General features: G+C 38.9%; 1 protein-coding gene across 5 annotated transcripts in view; it reads left to right on the top strand.

Moving 5' to 3' along the window:
- The first annotated feature begins 875 nt into the window (after positions 1-875).
- Positions 876-24,723, top strand: part of map7b (microtubule-associated protein 7b) — a 47,387-nt gene continuing 23,539 nt past the window's right edge. Inside the window, exon 1 of one of the 5 annotated variants that reach the window (XM_048178345.1) lies at positions 876-981. In XM_048178345.1, the coding sequence (XP_048034302.1) occupies positions 936-981 (46 nt within the window). In that variant the 5' untranslated portion in view covers positions 876-935. Of the gene's footprint in view, positions 982-7,151; positions 7,526-24,723 lie in introns of those variants that run through there. The other 4 variants (XM_048178343.1, XM_048178346.1, XM_048178344.1 and 1 more) reach the window with 4 other exon arrangements.

Consider the following 24,723-nt stretch of genomic DNA (forward strand, 5'->3'; position numbering starts at 1 on the left):
GAATCTGTGGAATAATTATAGAAAATATGAAACTATAATTAAAGTATTAAACACATTGTATACAATACAAAATAATATAAATTATTTAAAATTAAATTCAATTAGCAGTCAGCAAAAATAAGAAAAACATAACTGTAAATGAATAAAATGAATTAAAACTAAAATTCGAATTAAGGCGAGACACCCCAGGTGAATAGGGTAAAAAAATTAACTAATAGACATCACCATACTATGTTTAAATATGCAAATGAGGCAATATCTAATTAAATATGCACTAATTTGCATACATTTCTAGAACAAAAATCTGAATATTGGATGATATCAGGTTCAAAATTCTTGTTTAATTTTTTGGACATATTAAGTTCAAAGGTTTTTACAGAGATAATTTTGGATATCTCTTTTTATCACTCCATAAATCAGAAAATACTATCAACAGCCAGAAAAAAAAAAAAATTCACAATTTTTTTAGGAATAAAATGTTGCATAAAATCAGGCTAATTATATATCAACAAATCCCTCAGTAAAAATCTTCAAAATATAGATAGGAATAAAACTGTAAAGTTTGGTGTATGTAAGTTCTGCTGAAGTTAAGATTTCTGACTCAGAGCAGGAGAAAAAATTAATTTTGAGAAAACGCCTTTAAAGATAATTAGGCTACTGTAATTGAAATCTATAGACGCAAATAGATAAAGTGCTATAAAATATACACTTAAATGTGTATTTTGGATGTTTTCTTTTAAAAACAGTGTTTTTGCCTGTAGTTTCTCCCCTTAACAATAATTATTGAAATTGAACAATATTAGCAAAGAGCTCTTGCATTCGGACAAGAACTAGTATTCTATTTACCTGTTATTCTGCACCTGTCCGCTAGAGGCGCGTAACCGCCGCTTTTGTATTAAGCGCGCTCTCTAATCCTCTCATGTGACGTCGGTGAAATGGCGGAGCGGGATGGAAGCGACGTCTGTCAGAGCTCCAGCCAAGGTGAGAGTCTATTTATTTTCGTGTAAAGTACTGTCCTGCTTCCAAACGAGTGTAGCAAACCCTCATCTATGTTTAAAGCTGGTTCGTGAAACTTGTCACGAAATAACACACTTTTTTTCACCTCAGAAGCAGCGCGAGCCGGTCAGAGGAAAGGGATTAAATCAGTAAATCAGCCTAAACGCTGAGCCAAAGCACTGCCAGCGGGTGTTTACATCAGTTTTCACAAAGAAAACACCATTGGTTTATGTTTTATGTGACACTGACTCTGTTTATTTAGTTTAAACGCGTTTAAATGCAGTTTTGAGCGGAGCACCTGTTACGTACGTACGTACGTGCGCGCGCGCGCGTGTTCTACACGATCATATCTGATGTTTTTGTTGTATTTTACTTGTGTTGTTGTTATTTGTAGTCAAATAGGCTAAATATCGCGAAACCAGCTCTAAAAAGTCAGGTGTAATCATCCTATCTTAATTTGTTTTGTTTGTTAATAAGTGTTCAGGTGAGTGAATCACATTGTCACATTGTCATCTTCATAACCCTCTTATTATCCACTATCAAATTGTCTTATTTGTCTTAATCCTCGTGACTAAAATGTCTGGTCCAACCCATATCACTTTTTGAAAATAGAAATGAGCTAAGACTTTGGCCATTTGAGAAATGAGAACTTGCTAGGAAAGGAAAGTAAAAATATTATAAAATGTTATGACTGGTATGATATATGGCTTTGCTTTGTGCATTAAGTCAGTAAACCATATTAGATTATGACGATTAAAGATATCAGACTGATATATTGGTCAGGTAGATATTTGTTCATTTCTAGAGGAACCTTTCCCATTTCAGTCAATTAATAGACATATTATTTTTCCTTTGTGGTTCCAAACTCTACCATATATATGTGTGTGTATATATATATATATATATATATATATATATATATATATATATATATATATATATATATATATATATATATATATATATATTGTAGGCACAGACAACAACAGTGTTACTGGTTAAAGTGTAAGTCAGTCTTTCTTAGGGCTTGAGGGGGCAAAGATCAGATTCCTGTGCCTCCTTCCCTATTATGAATCGAGAAAAATAAGACACATAGAGATAGAGTACTGTAGGTGTGATAGTGTGTTTTGTTTTCTAGTTATAGAGAGATTGATGTGCTAAATCTAAAGATATTTAGTGTGTTTGTGTTGCTGATCAATGTAAGCATTAACTATCCGTTGCGTATACAATTTGCGGTTTCTTTTTTTTTTCTCGATGTTTCTAGTAAATGTTGTGTCAACGGAACAAAGCAATAGTTTTTGTAATATGACTGAAACATGACGTGTAGATGCTGCTGCATCCTCTAATGACGGCTTCATTGTAGCTATGCTAATTGTATCTTCCTCTCTCAGAATATTTGAATGAGTTAGCATCTAAATGAATCAGACCTTTTCAGAGTGTTTAATGCAAATTTTTGCATTGATTTGCTCAGGATAGTAAGCAATGTGGGAAAAAACTGACACGTGAGTATAAATGCATTTTCATATCTAATCTGAAATGACCACGCAGTTTGTATAGGCTGCATTTAGGTCTTTTGACCATATCTAATTTTTTTTGTGTGTCCTGCCTATGTTTCCATTCTCTTTAGACACAAGTCACATGACTAGTATCTGATATGCGTTTACATTAATCAATTCTGTTGGTAATCGCTTTATGACAAGGTTGACCCTCGGGTTTTATGGCTGTGGTATTAAAATTATTTATATAATTCACGTCAGGTGGTATGATTATTTGCCAGCATGGATAAGTTAAAAGCTGTCATGGATGTTTGCTGTGCAAAATCTGACTGAACCGTTATAGACCAGCAGATTTACGGATTTACGGATATTCTGGATCTATAATTCAGAAGTAAAATAGCGAAGGAAGATTAGGCCTATATTTGAATGAATTCTAATGAATTAAAGGAGAGAGAGAGCAAATGAAGCTATGAGTTTAATTACAAAAACAGTAAAGTTATCCCCTCATTGCTGAGAAATATAATGTAACTTTCAGTAGCGACACTTTTATTTATAAAATTCCATGCTCCTGAATGTTTCTGTGTGCGCAATTTCTATATATAAAGTTTTCACCTAGTTTTGCCTGCTTCGTAATATGACATTAAAAATCTATCTTCGTGTGGAAACTTGTTGCTCTTTTTTGGAATTCCAAGGGGAATCGGATATATGTTTAGATGCAAATCAGATATCGGATATGTGTATGATTTAAAGGGGACATATCATGAAAATCAGACTTTTTCCATGTTTAATTGCTATAATCGGTTACCTGGTGAAATGTGAAAACCTGAAAAAGGGCAACCCAGTAACTTTGTTTTGGTGAGCCTTTCTCTGTAAGCATGTGAAAAAGTGAGCCACTCAGATTTAGCTCCACTTGTGACGTAGGAAGGGGATCTTATTATAATATTACAGCCTCTTAATCTGCACTTTTCCAGCCACAGTGCCGCCATTTTGTTTTCGCAAGCAACAACGGTGTACCAGTTCTAACGCCATGGCAAAAGTTCGAGCAAAGCATGCTAACTGTTAATGTAAGGCTGAACACCGTTACTGACAATCCTCATTTTGGCTGCGTGAGATTCTCCAGCTTTGTTGTTGTTGAGCAGCCGAAGCGTGAGCTGTTAAAGCTCCGCCCTCTTCTGGAAATGGGTCGGGAGCAGCAGCTCATTTGCATTTAAAGGGACACACACAAAAATGGCGTGTTTTTGCTCACACCCAAATAGGGGCAAATTTGACAAGCTATAATAAATGATCTGAAACTTCACAGACACATTCTGGGGACACCAGAGACTTATATTACATATTGTGAAAAGGGGCATAATATGTTCTCTTTAAAACCACATTTGGAAATGGCTCAGAATGGATGCGGAAAAAAAACGGACCTTGATAACGTCAGTATTTGAATACTCTATTTAATGTTTGCCAGTAAAGTTTACAAGAATCTGTTTGCTTATGCAGTTTTATGGATTCAGTACACATAATTTTATTTGGTATTGGCTTATTTGTGCAACATGCATTGAAGATTAGTGCTACAGTGCATGTTAAGTGTCTCTTATAAAGGTAGATATGTTAAATACCGCATATTAGTATCACATGAGTTGCTTAACAGAATATGTGGGAATAATTGCGCGTAGGATTTTCTGTATAAACAATAGCTTTATTTATATTGGTGGTATAGTGGATTAAAGTAGTATAAGGATTTAAAGTTGCAAACATTAGGAAGTTATTAGTGGTTTTAGTCAACTGTGCACTGATTGATTACTGTATTTCAGTACTGCATAGCAGTTTTGTGTTTGTGTGTGAAAGTCATATATGATGCTTTCAGTTTGCAGTAGGTCGTAGGTTGATCTTTACGTGTCATTCACCTGTTGGCTGTAAACTGACTTATCAGCTGTTTCTCATTCATAAACACACATACTCTTATCCACTGGTTGTAAAGACTGGGACTTCTCTAATGGATTCAGCATTTCTTTAGACTGATTAAAACACAACTTTTCCAATTCATTTAAAGAACTGGCTTGTTTGTCGTTTGTTTGTGAATCAGACTGTTTGGTTTTGCATGCAGCCAGCAAATACAACACAATGGAAGGATGTTGTCGTACCCAATCCTTTTGACTCATCACATTCAATTTGAGCAAACTCGCAGCTCTTTTGATGTTCAAACACTGTTGGATGACTAGGCGATCATCCCTACCCATCCCTAGTCTATGTGTTTGTTTGAGAGCATATGTGAGCCGAGTCTAGTGTTTAAACTACAATGTAAAGCACACTTCTTCTCACTGCTAAAGGTGAGGTCACAATAGCGGCATATTGGCAAAATTTTGCTGGCAAAAAGGTCCATTGTAAGAAGCACAAAGAAGTCATTTTCAAAACAAGCAGCCTTCCGTTTGTTATCCCTAGTCTGTGTATTTGAGAGCGAACAACGGTAAATGTGACCACACCTTAAGACAGTCGTCCCACCTCAGACCAGGGCTGTAACAACCATAGACATGGAGGGGGACAAAATTAGAAATGGCCCCCAATATTTGATATTATTAATGCTGCTCTGCTGTACTCCATTATGCACAACTCTTTTTGTTGTTAGGAGGACCAGAAAAGTTTTAAAAGTTAAATTTTTAGACTGTTCTGTCTCAGCGGTCTAACAGCGCTCATCACTGTCAGAATGACTGAGCTGGCCAATCAAATCAAAGAAGGCGGGGCTTACTGTTCACAGAAGATGAGTGCGAATTCCAATGCAACGCTTTCGTTTTAGCAGTGAAAGAGTATGTGGCGTGTAAGTATCTAAACATTTTGATGATATAATATCCAGTGATGCAATATACTCATCGTTTTTATGAAATTTCTCCATTTTGAATGGAAAACATGCTATTATTTGATTAATATGATATGATTCATGTAATTCATAACTGAATGTGACAAGGAACGTTTTGCATTTTTGACATGTTAGACCAGGGCTATTCAAGTAGTTTCATTCGAGGGCCGGATTATCAAATCAAAAAGTTGAGGAGGGCTGATGGGGTGGTGGGGGAGGTTTCTTATTGGTAAGAATTATTTTATCTATAATTAATATAGGCTTAAATGAAAATATTCTGACAGTGAGACTTGGTAACCACAGGTAAAACCACACATGGTTACTCACTACTACGACTGTCAAATGATATTATATTATGAAATGTTATATAGGCCTATAAAAATGCATAAATGCAGGTAAAAACTATATATTCACAAAGAAATTAATTATATATTCCCCTACCCACCTAATAAATATATTGCAATGTAAATGGCAATAACATAGTTTTCAATATAAATATTCCACATTTCCACAATCCATGGTAATTTATTACAGTTCAGTCATGGTAAATGTTTGTAAGTGTGGTGATTTTGGGATTTAAAAGTCTTCTATCTTCATTCATGGCACAATGTTTCTCCTGTTTTCCTCATTGTTGGGAATGTTGAGGCTGTTTCATCCGATTTAAAACTAGTTTAATCAACGAGTGTTTTGTAATTTGTAACCGAGAGGTGTGTGTCAAATTGAAACGTTTCTTACTGGATGTTGCAACACTTTTTAATATTGGTGACTGGGATTAAACGTAGATCCTTTAAGCTTTCGTTCCGTTATCAATTGTCGCGTGCTGCGTAGTTCAAAGTAAACTAGTGAAACACCTGAAAACAGCGCTGTTTGTTCTGTATTTGTTGTTACTGACTGAGAAACAACTTCAGATGATTCAGTGACAGAGCGGTTCGAAAGAATCCAAATCGCTTCAGATAGTTATGGATGTTAATTTGGCATATTCAAGGAAAAGAAAGAATCGAGCCAAAAGAATAATTAATTCACAAATGATTGGTATCGCTGGTTCAGTCGACAGAAATATGGGACATGCATAATAACTGCTGAAATATTTGCACAGAAAACGTTTCTCAGTCGAAGAAGCGTGCATACAGTACAATGGGCAAACATTTAACCCAATCACTGGGTTTGTCCATTTCAACCCAACTTGGGTTGTTTTTAACCCAGCATTTTTTTAGAGTGTACAGTAGACCTTCTTGTTTCTTTTTCGTTATTCCCTTAAATCCCTTTTAATCTTTTAATTATTTAATTCCTTTTAATAAAAACAATTACCCAATAACACACCCAATGGTTCCCCCAATGTTCGAAACAGTTACGGCCTTGCCTCAGACAATTCAACGCTAGCTTTCATACACTCTCAAACAAATACAGAGACAACAATGGACCTTTTTGCTAGCAAAATTTTGCCAAGGTTGCAAAAGTGACTGCACCTTAAGCAGTGAGAATAAGTGAATTCAAGATTTTTTTGTGTGTGTGTGCTTTACATTGTAGGATGGGCTATAATTGATCTCGTTCCGGGCCATTTTATCCCACTATTCTGTGTGCCTTAGCTGTCATGGTGTCCATTAATCCGCTGGCTCACCTTGCTGGTCTTCATACTGAATATTTCAGTAGGAAACAGAGGACTGTATGCGTGTGTGAGGCAGTGTTTCAGTGCATTTGTCAGTCTGTGGTACTTTCTCTATAAGGGCCTGAGAGAGAGGGAGAGAGAGAGAGCGAGAGAGACAGACCTTAGAGAGACAGTGGCAGCATCAGCAACTAGAGCAGCCGTGTCTCTCAGGCTTAAGGAGGAAGAGAGCTGGCCGTTTCTGTGGATTACAGGAGCGTCAGTAAGCTGGGACTGGACTGGAAGGAGTTTTGGCTCATCTTTCTCTTTCCTTTCAATCTGTCTTGCCGCATCTTGCAGCTCTTGCTGTGTCCGTCACTCTTCCTACTGCATGCCGTATCATCTGAGAGCATTCAGAGGAGATGTGTGGGGTGTTAGCTGTTAGCAGCACTGGGTACTGAGAGAGAGACAGAGGAGAAGAGGGGAGAATGCCGGCCCCCCTCAGGATGAGGAGGGGGGCCTGCAGGTCGGCTATCCCGTCTCTCTCCACCATCGCTGAGGAAGAGGAGGGACAGCGCAGTCGCAAGAGACGAAGGAAAGGAGGAGGTATGTGGGAGGTCAGGATAGGAAAGATTAAAAAGCTGATGTAAGTCTCTCAGGGGTGCTAGGCTAATACTTGGCCTATTAAGAGGGCTTGTTTGCATATTTTGATATCCGCTTTTGTTGTTGTTGTTAAAAGTTGTGTTTTTGGCTTTGAACTGGTTGGTAGGATCAGAAAACTGCAGAGCAGTGCAGGGTTAAAGATGTGTGAATATTTATTATATTTTATTATACTTAATTGAACTTGTTATGAGATATTATATGTAATTAGTACATATAATATTTGATATTTGTTCAATTTTATTTTGAGAGACTACATGGAATATATCTTTTAAATTTACTTGTCACTATTGTGAAACTGCAAAACAACTTGAAACAGTGACCAGTTACATCATCTAAAATATATATTTTAGTCTTGGTGAAAATCAAAGTGCATAGAATTGAAAATCTCATGAGAATTCAGGACAACCTCATTTAGAGCCCAGATTCATGTGCGTAATGAAAGTGTGGCCTTAATACTCAGTTGCTAACGCCTTCAGATAGAGTTTCTTTTAGGTTTGTATCTGTCTGCATTGGCAGTTTTTTAGTCAATGGCTGTGTCTCAAACTTATCAGCCTAGACAGCAGTTTTGGACATCACAGATGTAAAGGGTTAGTTCACCCAAAAATGAAATTTCTGTCATTAATTACTCACCCTCATGTCGTTCCACACCCGTAAGACCCTCATTCATCTTTGGAACACAAGTGAAGATATTTTGATGAAATTTGAGAGGTTTCTGATCCCCTATAGAAAGCAACGTAATTACCAATTTCAAGGCCAAGAAAGCTATTAAAGACATCATTAAAATAGTCCATGTGACTACAGTGGTTCAACCTTAATGTTATGAAGTGATGAGAATACTTTTTGTGCGCAAAAACAAAACAAAAATAACAACTTTATTCAACAATCTATTCTCTTTGGTGTCATTCTCATACGTTGTTTACTTCCAGCGCTTCCAGTTTCTATGTCTGAATGCCGACTTATTATTGGAGGGTGAGTAATTAATGACAGAAATTTCATTTTGGGGTGAACTAACCCTTTAAGCTTAAAAAGGCAAACTAGTTAGGCAGCTCACAAGGTTTTGAGACTAGAGGTCAACCGATAGTGGATTTTACTGATAACGGTAACTAGGTTGAACCCCACTGGCCGATAACCGATTAACCAACCGATGATCGTTTTTAAAATTGATACTGAATGAAAACAAACAAAATACCCCAAGTAAACTAATGCTGAACTTTATTACAAAAATAAAAAACAGTGCTGAACCATGAAGATGTACTGTACTTGTTAAATGAAATAAATATATAAATCTAAATATTAATATATTAATTATACTTTAATAATTCATGTTGGTTCATAGTGCAATAACTTTTACCCGCTTCTGTCCTGATTTCTTCGAGGGGAGGGTCTATGGGTGGATAAATGCATGTTTTTTTTTTTTTTTTTTCAGATCTTTCGATCTAATGGACAGAATAACTTGCGCAATTTACATATGAACGTGCACAAAGATGATGAAAAAACATACGGAGAGCATCAGCTTTCGTTTCTGCTCTGATAGCCGCAAGACTCGCTGAATGCTGTGAGTGTGTGTTAGAAATCAGGAATGTTGAGAGAACATTGTGCTTGGTACATTTTTCTTCTTCAAACCAAACTTGGGTCTTCAGCCAACAAAGTTTAAATCCCATCTTGCTAGCGCACTTCCCATAATGTTCCTATAACAAATTAGTTCAGTAGGTGGAGAGAAGGCGGTCTTTTTTGGCTGTTCAAATACATGAGCGTTTCCATTAGGGCTGGGTAAAAAATATCGATTTCTCGATTTTAATCGATTCTCATTTTTACGAAACGATATCGATTAGTCTAGTCTGTTTTCAGTTGATGAATGAACAGAACATGTAGCGCCTCCCATCCAATAAATCGCAGTAATCTTTGTACTTTGTTACTTTTGATATGAAGCAAAGTCTCAGATTTGAAATGACGTCCATCTTATCATGAGATTCAAAAAATAAATACCGTTTTGGTGCTGTTTAATGTGACGTGACAGATCGCTTTAACTGAGGCGCTAAAGAGAAGCGGCAGCACGAGCGCATGTGAACATCCTCTCCTCCGCTTTAATAGCAGTTACAGCATGAAATAAACATAACTAAACATCTGAAGGTATGTTAAAATAAACAGTACAAATTAGTGAAATCCATATCATGTCTCGTGTAATCGCTCAATCAGTGCTTCAACCTCGGAAAGACGTCGATAAAACAGCTTGTAGTAAACAATGTCACGTAACGTAACATTTACCTCAGAAAACAGTGACCATAAACTCATTAGTCAGCTAGAAAAGTGAACTCTAGAAAGCATTCTGATAAATATCGCTATGCACCGTTACATATTCATTATAATTTTTAATGTTCTTCAATATTTAATGCATGTTTGACAGCCGCTATTTAAATGTTTATTTAAAAATAAAAAACGAATTTGGAGTAGAAATATGATTATGTAATTCTAAACTTTATTTATAATAAAAACATCATTGAGTGTAGGCCTAATTTAAGTGTTTGTATATAAATGTTAGTTTAACCTTTTAATATTATTATAGTAGTACCAGTTGACTCCCATGTGTAGTTTACAGCATTAGTTGAGAGATTTTTTCCTCTAGAAAATTTGCCATGTAGGCCTACTATAACTGAAATACTACATTCAAAATAATCGAAATCGAATCGAAAGCATGTGAATAGTAATCAAATCGAATTGTGAAAATTGTGGCAATACCCAGCCCTAGTTTCCATTATGAAAGCAATCCAGTTGAATGCTTTTTCAACTATAGGAAGTGGTTGAACGTGAACAAGCTCAAAATGTTTTACACCCCGTTTACACCTGTATTTAGCTTTGTCCACTAGTGAACCGATCAACCAAAAAAATCTTAATACCAGTTGGAAACAGGCCTTATTGTAAAGTGTTACCATTTCACATAAATCCAAACAGTCATGCTTGAATCTTTAAATATCTACACAAAGGCCATAGCATTGAAATCAGACATATATGTATGTTGTATGTACACTCTCACACATCATTTGCTTCTATTTTAGAACACTTGATGATTATTTAATCAAAATATCAAAATATGTGTTACAGTAACGATAAAAAGAACTGAAATCAGATGCATTTCTGATGTGTTTCTGTCGGCTACATGAACATATCAATTTGCCTTCTCACATCGCTAGCTTTAAATTATGCAACATTTCTTGCAAACTAATGCATAAAAATGACCAGCTGATATAAACTAATGCAAACAGATGGTAACCATCGTGACATTAAACAAATGGGGTTGGATTTGCTCACGCTGTTTTAACCATTTGAGGTACTACTAATGTTAGCGTCATCTCAGCCTTGACAGCAAACATAATTTGTGCCAATTAATCCGCAAAACCGATCAATCGGTCGACCTCTATCTCCCTGTGTTCTGAACCACTCATGCTTAGACTATGACCTAAAATACAAAAGTGCTACATTTTTAAATGTTTAGTTAGTTAATTGTAGGTTAGGTAATTAGTTAGTTTGACTGGCAAATCAGGTTGTTTCAGTATTTTTGAGTATCCTCGTAAGCTGATTTAGTATCTGTGCACATACATGAGTATCATTGTCAGTTTTGTGAATACAGAAAATGATGTCAGTCTATATCAGCATCATATCTATTACACTGAAGAGGCAAAAAACACATTAATCCATCTTGAGTGTCTAGTGTTTCAGCACCACTTCGACTGAGCAGGAAAGATTTTTGCTCTATTCTTTTGTTGGGTGTGACTGTTTTGCCCCACCCATTGTCGCTACAGCAGTGGCAGATGACTGTCAAGTTGGACAGGATGTCCTAGGCTGTGGGTGGGTCACATGACCACCGGTAGTTGGAATGTAAACAGCAGTGCAGCTCTTGTTAGTTGACTGGAAGGCTCCACATAAAGGTGGATGCTGTTCAGACTGAGAATAAAAGCTGTATGTATGAATTAGGGATGTAGATTCATGCCGGTATTCAAGATCTGAAACAACAGAATCACTTTTGTGTAAGCTTTCTAATGACAATTGGCCCTAAACCACCTCACATTAAAATGTAAAGCAAACACAAGTGCATGTGTATGTTAGCTCTTCAACCTATGAGGTATGACTCGCGCTTTGACTTTTCACATGCTCAGATTTGGGTCACGAGACTGTACAGTGTGGCTCAGCTGGGTCAAAAATCCCTCAGAACTCACACACTGCTGTCTCGCTGGAGCTAATGCCACGAACAGCCTCTGCTTCTGTTGCTCTAGACCAGTGGTTCTCAACCCTTTTGTCTCCAAGTCCCCACATTGTCCACAATAATGTTTGAAGGCAACATGAGTTTCCCAGTTATTTGTGATTTACTGGATAAGGATGGTTAAAAGCATTTTGCAAATATTTAAACTTAGTAAACTAGTAAAATGTATAGTAAATTAATAAAAAAATAAAAAACATGCAGCCCTAGTTTTTCGATAATTAAAAAAGGACATTTTGAGAATCACGCTTGTGGTTGTCAACCCCAAATACTGAATGTTAGACTTATTCTTTGCTGTTATTCTGTGTTAGTATGCTAATGTTTCTCTCTTGTTCAGTTCTCAAAGTGCTCACTGGATAAACTAGCACCCTGTTGTTTGGCAGGGGAGGAAGGGCAGTAAATCTAGACAGTACACTAAATGTGTCTAAGCTGGTCATCGATCACTTGCTGAGAGAAAAACTGCATTCCAAGGAAAAGGTGTTAAATTTGAGTCAAATGTTACAGACAAATAGGTAGGTCTGTTTTATTGATCGCCATGTGAAAATTCAGACTCAAATTGACTGCCATTTTTCACATTGTTTTGATGAGTCAACTGAGAGCCCTGAATATTTTGGTGACGTAAAATTCTGCTGATGTTGTCATACACGCCCTGGAATAAATAGTAGGGCCCTATGAAATCCTTTTTATTTTTTTTTATTTTTATTTATTTTTAATTCTGTTTTTTCTGTTTTAATTTTACTGGATTCCGTTTTTTTCTGTTTTATTTATTTTTTGACTCCATATTAATCCATAGTAATCAAAAAGCATTTCTAATTAATTGAAATAATGAATCTTGTCCAATTTACCAACAATTTCATAAAAGTTTAACAAAAAAGGGCCCTATGATAAACATTTTATTCTTTCCCCTCAAATTTTATTTTTACCAAATTCTGTTTTCTGGATTCCATTTTAATGGTTTAATTCCATTTTAATAATCAAAAAGCATGTCTAATTAATTGAATTCTTAAAAACAACAATATTTATTAATTAAAAACTGTATTTTTCTGATTTTTTTTTTTTTTTTTTTTTTTCCCAGAAGTTCTGTTGTGTATTTAAATTTTTCTGGCAATCAAATGAACGCATACCATTTAATTTATCTTTTAATCATGAAATTAAACTTTTTTTTGTCAAACAATGTGCTGCACAACAGAGCTTTACTGTTAAAATTAAAACATGGAAGAAACACTGAGATTATTGTTTAAAAATATATTTTAATAATTTATTATTAAATAAATTTATCTAAATTCTACTGTACAACAGTAATATGTTTCTGTCAAGTTAAATTGAACTTTTATTTTGACGGTTTGCCTAGAGCTTTGAGTTTCTCTGTGTTTATGACGGTAGTTTTCTCAAACGAAGCGGTTAAATGCTGATGAAGTGACTTTCAGAGCAGCTCTGGAGATGAATTGGTGCGTTCATATAGTGAGGCGACAGAGGACGAAAACACTGCGAGCATCGCATGTGCTTCAGCGTGTGTGCGCGCGCCCCCGTGCGAGTGTGTGTGAGGCGGTGTGAGGTAAATGAAACCACACTTCCGCATCATTCATTTCAGAGGCACACAGCCATGCAGGATTCATGTTTAAATAGTTTTTTTGCGGTTTAATATTCACAGACACTAGTCTATATCGCGATTTAATTTAAGTGTACTGACCTGCTTTTAATTCATTCATCAAAAATTTGACAAATTCCGTGACATTCCGCGTTATATAATAAATTCCGTTTTTATGAATGGATTCCGCGATTCTGTGATCGCGGAAATTATAGGGCCCTAATATAGTGTTAAAGGGATAGTTCACCAAAAAATTAAAATGATCCCATGATTTACTCACCCTCAAGCCATCCTAGATGTGCATGACTATCTTGTTTCAGACCAACACAATCAGAGATATATTTAAAAATATCCTGGCTCTTCCAAGCTTTATAATTGTTGTGAATGGGGGGCATGATTTATTCATTATAAAAATGATCCATACGGCTCCAGGGGCTTAATAAAGGCCTTCTGAAGTGAAGCAATGCATTTTTGTAAGAAAAATATCCATATTTAAAACTTTATAAGTTCAAATAACTAGCTTCCGGCGGACGACTGTACGTATACTGTGCAAGTCGACTTGCGCCACAAGAGTAACCCCTGAAGCGATGTATGGCGTAGGATGTAGGTTTAGTGTAAGCTTTGATGCCTCTCACGGTTCAAACAAATAGGGCTGGACAACAAACTCAAGCTCCTCATGTCTTATATCGAAATCCTCCAACAGGTCTCTTTGAAAATTCTTGTTTTAGACTTCTAGTTCGTGAACGTGTTTTGTTTTACTCTATTCTCTGAGCTTCCACGTTCGTCATTACGTCATGTCAGAGGTTAGAGGTCAGAGGTTACTCTTCCACTGCAAATAAATGTGTACGGCCGTCTGCTGGAAGCTAGTTATTATAGTTAATAAAGTTTTAAATATGGATATTTTTCTTACAAAAACCCATCGCTTTGCTTCAGAAGGCCTTTATCAACCCCCTGGAGCCGTATTGATTATTTTTATGATGGTTGGATGCAATTTTTCTTTTTTTGCTTCAAAATCTCGCCCCCTATTCACTGCCATCATTAGGCTTGGAAGAACCAGGATATTTTTAAATATATCTCTGACTGTGTTTGTCTGAAAGAAGATAGTCATGCGCACCTAGGATGGCTTGAGGTTGAGTAAATCATGGGATAATTTTCATTTTTGGGTTAGCTAACCCTTGAAATTGCGTTCTTTCAGAATTGCCTTGTACTGGTTGGTTGGGGGTAAGGCTCCTCTCCTCTCTTCCTCTCTCTGTAAGCTTAGCATTAGCCTCTGCTAAGCTGCTCAGATCTCTGAGCCTTCCCGCTCCAATACACACACACACACACACACACACACACTTGTATCCTGGTGCCATGTGGAGAATTGCACACTAATCGCTGATCTCTCTCTCTCCCTCTCTCTCTCTCTCCCTCTCTTTAATCTTGCATTTTTTTCTGCGCTGCACACACAGCAATCACACACAATTGTGATTTATAATCTCACATTTACACGCTCAAAGAGGGGGATCTACTGTCTCCTCTCGATCAGTTTCAGATTGAAGGGGTGGGGTGAAAGTCCAGTTTTTTTTCTCATCCATGTCTCCATCACATATTCCTCTCTTCTATCTGTCAGTGAATCAGCACACATGTTATCGTAAGGCTGTGATGGATGTCACGTCCTTTGGACTTTGTGCATGCGTGAGGTTGGGTCTGATGTATTGGATTAGGATTGCTTCCTTGGCAATGTAGATGAGATTTGAATGAGGTTTTCCTGAATTCTCCAAAACTATGAGTGAAATTCAAGGTAAGAGCTGTCAGTGATGTGCAGTTCACTGTTTCCTAGAGCAGGGGTTTTAAAGCTTTTTAATGCCAAGATCCCCCAAATTTACAAGGGAAACCCTTCCTAAAATATAAAGGCTGGGCTTATATTTATGCATACAGACCCATTTATATTATATGTGGACAAATTGTAAGCATGCACGTTTCCAAAATAATATGTTTATTATGTTGTTATGTTGTAATATGTTTAACTAATTACATCTAGTTACAAGTTTTAACCTAGGGTAAGCAAGGCTTTCCCTTTCTAGGGACCTGAGATGCAAATTAGCATATGCTATACTATCTATGTGCAATGCATATTTTTAATTTTTTGGCTGGAATCATGTTTACTGTATTGTCCCTATTCAAATAAACCAATAAATAAAATAAATAGTTGCCTATTATTTGTAATTGTGAAAATTATTCTTTTAAATGTTTTTTTTTTTACTTAATAGAATTTTTGAAAAACATTTCTATAATGCTTTTCACTTAGAATATGCATATTTTGATTATTTCGTGCATGAAGTGGCATGTTTCTCATAAAAATGAAACGGTGGTGAGTGTAAACGACTGTGAGTGTAGTTTAACTGTTTAGCTGAGTTGTTAATCAAACAATTCTGGATTGCGTTTGTAGAAGATTTTTGTCATTTACCCGAATTAAATATGTGCTGCCTAGAAGGTTGTGGGGACATGTTAGTGATCGCATTTGATTTCACAGTGTGTCTGCTCACAAACAAGTGAACTTAAGGTTAGCGACACTAGTCTCAACTCTGACCTTTGCCCAGCTGTATCGTCTGACACCTGGGAAACTGGGAGACTCTCCTCGACACCATATTCCTTTGCAAAGCTACTTTCAGCATACTGTTATTTGTGACACATTAATCCTAATCTCTATTATTTCGGATGGATTGTGTACAAATTGGGATGCAGTGCATGTCATTTTGCAGCACATACAAAAGTGTCTAGTAAGTTGTTAAACAAGCATTTGTTTATAACAGGTATTCTTTCTCTTCCTCACTTCCATATATTATCTTGTGCAACAAAAGCAGGCTCCTGATTTACATAGTATTTATCTGATGTTTTGTCTTCGGACTCCAGCAGTTCTGCTTCGCTGCACACACTGGCATGGAAACCGTTCGCAGCAGAGCCAAGATGGACAACATTGATGGGAGTAGAAAATAAGACTACTGCTGGAGTGTCACACTGCATGTGTTTCTGTGTTTGTGTTTTAGTTTGCAACTGTGCATATCTAACTGTTTGTTCTCATTTGATTATCAGAGAGCCCGAAGAGAGAACGTTTCCTTAAATCCTCCTTCTACATAGTAATCTACATGCTCACTTAGGCACACTGGGATTTTTTTCTCTTTTTTTATGTGAATAATTTGGCTGTTACGTTGGTATAGAGTCAGTGTGCACTAACAACACTTCTTGGACTTTGACTTAGCTAAACAGTCCCTGTATCTCTGCGGTTTGACTACATGTATACAGTGTCTATCATTAGAGATTTTGCTATATTGTTTATATTACGGTATGTAAATATACCACCCCTAAAAACCAGTATGCCGTCATATCTTGAGCCCTTTTCATTATTAGCATTGTGTGTTTGTTGGCTAAACAATTGTTTAATTGTTTAAACAAAGTTTGTGTAACTACCTTAAAAGATTAGTTCACTTCAGAATTAAAATTTACTCACTCCCATGTCATCCAAGATGTTCATGTCTTTCTTTCTTCAGTCGAAAAAAAATTATGGTTTTTGAAGGAAAACATTCCAGGATTTTTCTCCATATAGTGGACTTCAACAGGGACCAACGGGTTGAAGGTCCAAATTGCAGTTTCAGTGCAGCTTCAAAGGGCTCTACATGATCCCAGACGAGGAAAAAGTGTTTTATCTAGTAAAACGATTGGTAATTTTCTAAAAAAATAAAAAATTATTCCGCCTACGTCACGCGTGACCTTTCCAGTGTGATTACGTCATGCGTGGCGCATCGCAGAGCTAGTGCAAGATGAGCATTTGTGGTTAAAATGTATATACATTTTTATTTTTTCCAGAAAATGGCTGATCGCTTCGCTAGATAAGACTCTTATTCTTCGTCTGGGATCATGTAGACCCATTTGAAGCTGCACTGAAACTGCAGTTTGGACCTTCAATCCATTGGTCCCTGTTGAAGTCCACTATATAGAGAAAAATCCTGGAATGTTTTCATAAAAAAAGCATAATTTCTTTTCAACTGAAGAAAGAAAGACCAACATCTTGGATGACATGGGAAATTTTAATTCTGAACTAATTCTTTAAGATGATGATTTCATTAATGCCGCTGTAGGTGGTTGGTGTCTGTGTACTCTTCCTGTTTATTCTGTTCTTCCGTCACTACATACTTAACCAGCCTGTTCAGCCCGGCATTCAGGACACAGATTAGTAAGCTAATCAGGCGTGGGCCTCAGACCAAAGGTTCATGAGCTGGTACCATTTTATGTTCTGTGCAGGAATGGAGAGAAAATGCAGAAAGAAAAAGTGTCCAAAACCTGCTGGAAGTGGCTCAGTCGATGCATTTTGTGTCAGATCTCGAGAGGAAAGTTTTGATGGTATTGTAACTATGTAAACGGATCTATCTTTTGTCATCTCAAAAGAATGTATAGACTAGCTAACATTGACTTGGTTCTGAGATTTGATTGTTTTTGCACCCCTTAGGCATTTGAGTAAATGCTATGGGTCAAATGAAAAGCCTTTATTAGCGAGCTTCACGAAGGCAAAATCAGGTGTTCACACAAACACGCCCCACAGGTGTCATGTTAAAGTCTCACCGCCACAATAGCCTGAGGTTTGTTTAGATGGCGCATATATCGGATGATCGCTTCCATTAGAGACATTTAACAAAGATCAAACCATTTGATGTAGCATATGTGTTTAGGATTGTCTTTTGCAGTTCTATGAGCCACGTACAAATTTTCATGGCAAGCAGCACAATCTATTGGAGCATGAAGTATCCGTATAATTTTTTGGGCTTGTGATTCTCTCTAAGTTAATTTCTGTGTTAAACACCACTGGGTCTCCCTCACCGTCATGTAATGACCCACAGCTTGACACACACAGACTCATTTTCAGGCATTACATTCTCTTATTCTCTTCTCTTTATTTTAATAAGTCTCAGGAGAGAACTTAAAGCTTTAGATTAGATTGTATTGTATTAGATTGTGAAGTCTCTGTGTGTGTGTCTGTGTGTTCAGGGCTGGTAGAAACTGAGGTTATTCTGGCTGACTGAAATATGAAACAATGAAGAATTTCATCAACATCTCTTTTTCTGGGATATAATAATTCTAGCAATTGCCCTCATTTGAGACCTTGCCCATTGTTTGTCTCAGAAAGGTGATATCCTGCATTTTTGGTAAGCGGGTAAATTGGGTCAGACGGAGTTTGGCCTGGGATAAATCAGGAGCGACATTGTCCTGGAATCTAGAGCAAGTGACGGCCATTTCGGTTCCATATCCTCAGGGATCACACACAGAAATAGATTGAAAAATATCACAATAGCTCTGTTCCTGTATAGGAAGCATTCTTACAGTCACTAATTTGGAACGCTCTGGGAAGGTTCTTTTCATCAGGAGTGTGCCTATGATCTTAAAATGCTGTCTCTCTAGGTAGCTCACTAGGTTTTGGAAGAGTGTGTATGTTTTTCAAAAGTGTCTTGTTCATAAAATCCTCAGACAATTCAGCACGTCGTTGAAGGAATTGGGATTTTACGTGGTATTATAAGGGTGTACTCACACTAGGCACGGTTGCCTTGAACCGAGCCTGAGCATGACTGTCCCCGCTGGCCCGCACTCACACTGCACTTAACGCTCCAGGCAGGAGCATGCTTACGTCATACACGATGCAACTTTTTGAATGGAAGAAAACGGGCAGTATCTTAGCGAAAGTGCATTTCTTCCTAATGTAAAGGCTATTTATAATTTATGCTGTGGAACAATTTTCAATAGCGCATATCAGTTGATTATTACGAAGGCAGCTGACGTTAAAGGATTGGTTCACTTTCAAATAAAAATTTCCTGATAATTTACTCACGCCCATGTCATCCAAGATGTTCATGTCTTTCTTTCTTCAGTCGAAAAGCAATGAAGGTTTTTGATGAAAACATTCCAGGATTTTTCTCCATATAGTGGACTTCAGTGGAGCCCAAATGGTTGAAGATCAAAATTATGGTTTACAGCGATCCCAGATGAGAAATAAGGGTCTTATCTAGAGAAACCATCGCTCATTTTCTAAAAAAAAAATAATTTTTAAAAAGTTTTAACCATAATGTCACGGCACGAAGAAAGACAGAAGGTAGATCCAATAGCAGCAAATATTTAACCCTCTGGAGTCTGAGGCTGATTTGGGGCCTGGAGAAGTTTTGACATGCCCTGACATTTGTGCTTTTTTCAGTTGTTCATAAACATATTAATGACACAAGTGCCATTACACTGTATTCAGCACAAACTAGGCTACCATAATATGTGAGGAACATGTGTGTACATGTTTGTGTTTTTGAAGGAATAACGTTTATGCGTGGTTACTGAAAAAACAAAAAACTTAAGTCACTGATATAAGTCCAATAAAAGTATATTAAATCTGTGTTCACAAGACTTTTGGGTATTGAAGGTTGTAGACTAGAGTTTTTGCTTCAAAATTATGTAAAAATTATGCTGACTACTCTTTCATTTATAACAATATACTGATTTAGTTTTTGTAAGACACTTTTTGCCAAGAAACACGGTATGCGAGGAGGCGTGAATCTCCATGAATAATGGCTCATTCTCACCTGTGAAGACAAAAGAATTGAATAGTAATGACCTGAAAAGACTTGCATATTAATGAGGCATTTCAGTCAGGTAGGCTGTGAAAAAAAACTTCTGTGATGTCTCAAGCTCATCATGGTATATGAAACATACAGAAAAATTTTATTACAATATAAAATAATGGTTTTATATTATACTTTAAAATATAATGTATTTCTGTGATGCAAAGAGTCTGAATATAGGCTTTTAGTTTAAAAGCATGCACATTTGGAGAAATATAGGATTCTCATATGTTTATGTCAATTTTCTATACAGAGGAGTTATTTTTTATTTAATATTCATTGTTATCTCTATGAGCGCTGGTGTTTGCAATTCATACTGCAGCCGGAGGGCGCTCTGTGCATTTTAGTCCACAAATTCACCTAAGAAGAAGACGATATTCCATGAATGGTGTTTACCAATTCATACTACAGCCGGAGGGCGCTAAAGAAACAAAAACTCACTTAAAACTTATCAATAGAAGAAAACAAACAGGAATTTACTGAATGTCTTCCAGAGATCGCTAACCATGGCTTTTTCATCCAGATAAACAATTTTCAAGGCAATAAATACACGATTGAGATGATGAATGCATGTGTTGTCTCTGAATTTGCCTGTGAATAGCGCTGGCTCCGTGGGCGTGGCCGCATTAGTGGGTAATGAGCTGAATCACGGACTTCTGACATGGCTCTCTTTTCATACAGATTACATAAACACAGAATGTTTGTTTTCGATTTGACTTGCACGATTTAAAACCTGACATTTCAACGTTTTGTTAGACATAAGTATGAATTTTTTGTGATTAGTATTCACTAAGTTACACTTCATTTTCTGAGAACTATCAGATTGGACTTCGTTCAGAGGGAGATGAGAGATCACGCATCATGTTAGTTTTCTTTATTTTACAAAAAGCACAACATTTTGTTTTTACTCTGAGTGTATACAAATAAAAGGAGATATTCTATAGTTCCAATTGATGTATTACTTATGTCTCTATGACAAAAAATGACAGAGTATTTTAAGTCTGTTTTGCTGCAATGTGAAAAAAAAACCTGCAAAACGCGCCGGCGCGTTTTTAGACCTCAGAGTGTTAATAAGGGCAATTCCAAAAACGTAGTCCAAGATACAGGCAGGGGTCAGAATCCATAAACAGCAGTCCAAACATAAAACAAGAAACAGGAAACACGAAAACCGGAGAACCAAACAGGAGGGTGACAATCAACAATGAACCACCAACCCAGACAGCAACAAACCAGGTATAAATAGACAGACACTGATGAGGTGATACAAAACAGCTGAGTGCAATGATGAATAGTGATTAGTCCGGGGAGTATGTATGGGAAATGTAGTTCATGAATAAGGTGAAACAGAGAGTCCGGGAAGGAGTGCCCTCTAGAGGCTGAAGGGCACTCTCACAGGTGATCGTGACATTACCCCCCCTCAAAGGAGCGGCTACCAGACGCTCCACCAGACAACAAACAAAAACACAAAAAACTCAGGAGGGAGGTGGACCGGAGGAGGATCAGGGGGAGGGATGGTGGGCCAGATCCCGGGTACCTCACTGAACACCAGGGCGGTGCTGGAGGAACTGACCAGGCGGGCGCTGGCAGGCTTGGAGTCCTGGCTGATTGCCAGGGTGGTGCTGGAGGAACTGACCAGGCTGGTTCCAGTGGGTCTGGAGTCCTGGCTGATTGCCAGGGTGGTGCCGGAGGAACTGACCAGGTGGATACTGGCAGGACTGGAGTCCTGGCTGATTTCCAGGGCGGCGCTGGAGGAACCGACCAGGCTGGTTCCAGCGGCTCGGACGGCCCGGGCAGTGGCGGCAAGACAGAAGGCTTGGATGACGGCGGCAGGGCTGAGGGTCTGGGCGGCGACGGCGGCAGGGCAGAATGTCTGGGCGGCGGCGGCGGGACAGAAGGCTTGGATGATGGCAGAGCAGAAGGCTTGGACGGCGACGGCAGGGCAGGAGGCTTGGGCGGCGGTGGCAGGGCAGAAGGTCTGGGCGGCGGCGGCGGCAGGGCAGAAGGTCTGGGCGGCGGCGGCAGGGCAGAAGGTCTGGGCGGCGGCGGCAGGGCTGGCGGCCTGGGCGGCGGCGGGGCTGGCGGCCTGGGCGGCGGTGGCAGGGCTGTCGGCGGCGGCAGGGCTGGCGGCCTGGGCGGCGCCGGCAGGGCAAGGCGCTTCGTTGGCGCCGGCAGGGCAAGGCGCTTCGTTGGCGCCGGCAGGGCAAGGCGCTTCGTTGGCGCCGGCAGGGCAGTCTCTATGGTTGGAGGGTCTTGCAGATCGGAGGAAGCCCTCTTCCTCCTTCTCCTCCGCTTACGAGGGTGAGGCGGTGGCTCACCCAAACTGGACTCACTGGCTGGAGCGGGCTCTGGAGCGGACTCACTGGCTGGAGCGGGCTCTGGAGTGGACTCACCGGCTGGAGCGGGCTCTGGAGTGGACTCACCGACTGGAGTGGACTCTGGAGTGGACTCACCGACTGGAGCGGGCTCTGGAGTGGACTCACCGACTGGAGCGGGCTCTGAAGTGGACTCACTGACTGGAGCGGACTCACTGACTGGAGCGGACTCACTGACTGGATCGGGCTCTGGAGCGGACTCACTGACTGGATCGGGCTCTGGAGTGGACTCACTGACTGGAGCGGGCTCTGAAGCGGATTCACTGGCTGGAGCGGGCTCTGAAGTGGACTTACTGACTGGATCGGGCTCTGGAGTGGATTCACTGGCTGGAGCGGGCTCTGAACTGGACTCACTGGCTGGAGCGGGCTCACTGACTGGAGCGGCCTCCGGGCCTTGACGTCCGAAGGAAGCCTTCTTCCTTCTCCTCCTCCTCCCTTTACCGGGGTGAAGCTGAGGCTCCGTGCCCACCTCCCCTGTGACTTCAGAGACGGATTCATGATCTGGAGCATGCACACTGCCTGGTTGACTTGGTGAGGCCCAATCTACCCGATGGCGGAGATAGGCGGCGAATCTCCAGAAATCCAAGTCCTGTAGCCCTTCCATCTCACACTGAGGTAGAGGATCATCAATGCAGCCATTAAAAATATCCTTCAGCGCTGCATCGTTGTACCTCAGCCCCACCGCCATCGTCCAAAAGACCGTGGCGAAGCATCCTACCTCTTCTCCCTCCTGGCGTAGAGCCATCACCGCCCCAAGCAATGCCACACGCTCCCCGCAAGTGGCTGGCCGAAGAATCCTCATGCTGCTGGATCTTAGGTGGTGGTTCATTCTGTCACGGCACGAAGAAAGACAGAAGGTAGATCCAATAGCAGCAAATATTTAATAAGGGCAATTCCAAAAACGTAGTCCAAGATACAGGCAGGGGTCAGAATCCATAAACAGCAGTCCAAACATAAAACAAGAAACAGGAAACACGAAAACCGGAGAACCAAACAGGAGGGTGACAATCAACAATGAACCACCAACCCAGACAGCAACAAACCAGGTATAAATAGACAGACACTGATGAGGTGATACAAAACAGCTGAGTGCAATGATGAATAGTGATTAGTCCGGGGGAGTATGTATGGGAAATGTAGTTCATGAATAAGGTGAAACAGAGAGTCCGGGAAGGAGTGCCCTCTAGAGGCTGAAGGGCACTCTCACAGGTGATCGTGACACATAAATGCTCATCTTGAACTAGCTCTCTTCTTCTTCTTCTTCTTCTCTATTTGAATTCCAGCAGTGTAGACGCTGCTAAGTGTATTACTGCCCTCCATAGGTCAAAGTTTGAACCAAATTGTCATATACAATTTGCTAGTGCAAGTGTGTGTGTGTATATATATATATATATATATATATATATATATATATATATATATATATATATATATATATATATATATATATATATATATATATTAGTTCAAACTTTGACCCGTGGAGGGCAGTAATACACTTAGCAGCGTCTACACTGCCGGGAAGAAGTAGTAGTGGTGCCCGGGCCGGCTAAACGAACCGTGCCCGGGCACAGAACAGAGCGATCACACTTGTCAAACAAACTGGACTTTGAGGGTCAAATGCGCTCGGGCACGGTTCAGAGTGCCTAGTTTGAGTACACCCTAAGTGTATTAGGGCACTTTTTAAAGTCTGTTTTTTTTCTCCCCAAAATTCTGTGTTTTCTGTTTTAATTTTTATAGATTCGTTATAGTTTAATTAAATGTTAATTCTGTAATCAGTAGGGGTGTGACGAGACCGGTATCTCACGAGACGAGACGAGACTCGAGATTGAGTTCACGAGACGAGACAAGATGGTGAAATACATGACTAGAAAAAATATTCTGCAGGTGTATTTTAAATGTTTTAACTAATCATCTTGTAATGAATGTCATTTCAGTTCTACTTTCTGAGACTGAATTATCATCTGCAGTAAAAGACAACAATACTCAAGTACTGTAAAAGGTTTTGCTACTAACTCAACTGACTGACTTCTCTTCTGTATGATTTCAGTCTCTTCAGACCTTACTGTACATGATTTGTACTGTATTCATCGGGGAGCCGCTGTCAAATGCGGGGAATTGAAATCACGTTTGAATGCGCGCTCGCGTTTACTTTCACTTTCAACGGTCACGCATACTCTGTAAATATGGAGCGGCGGCGACCGTTATCCGACTGAATTAAATGTTTTTTTTTTTTTTTTTTAAATACAAAGCAAAACGACAGTGGAGGCGTAATGTAAATGTATCGGTGCCATATT

Source organism: Megalobrama amblycephala, linkage group LG24 (assembly GCF_018812025.1).
Source record: "Megalobrama amblycephala isolate DHTTF-2021 linkage group LG24, ASM1881202v1, whole genome shotgun sequence".
Classification (NCBI taxonomy): Eukaryota; Metazoa; Chordata; class Actinopteri; order Cypriniformes; family Xenocyprididae; genus Megalobrama; species Megalobrama amblycephala.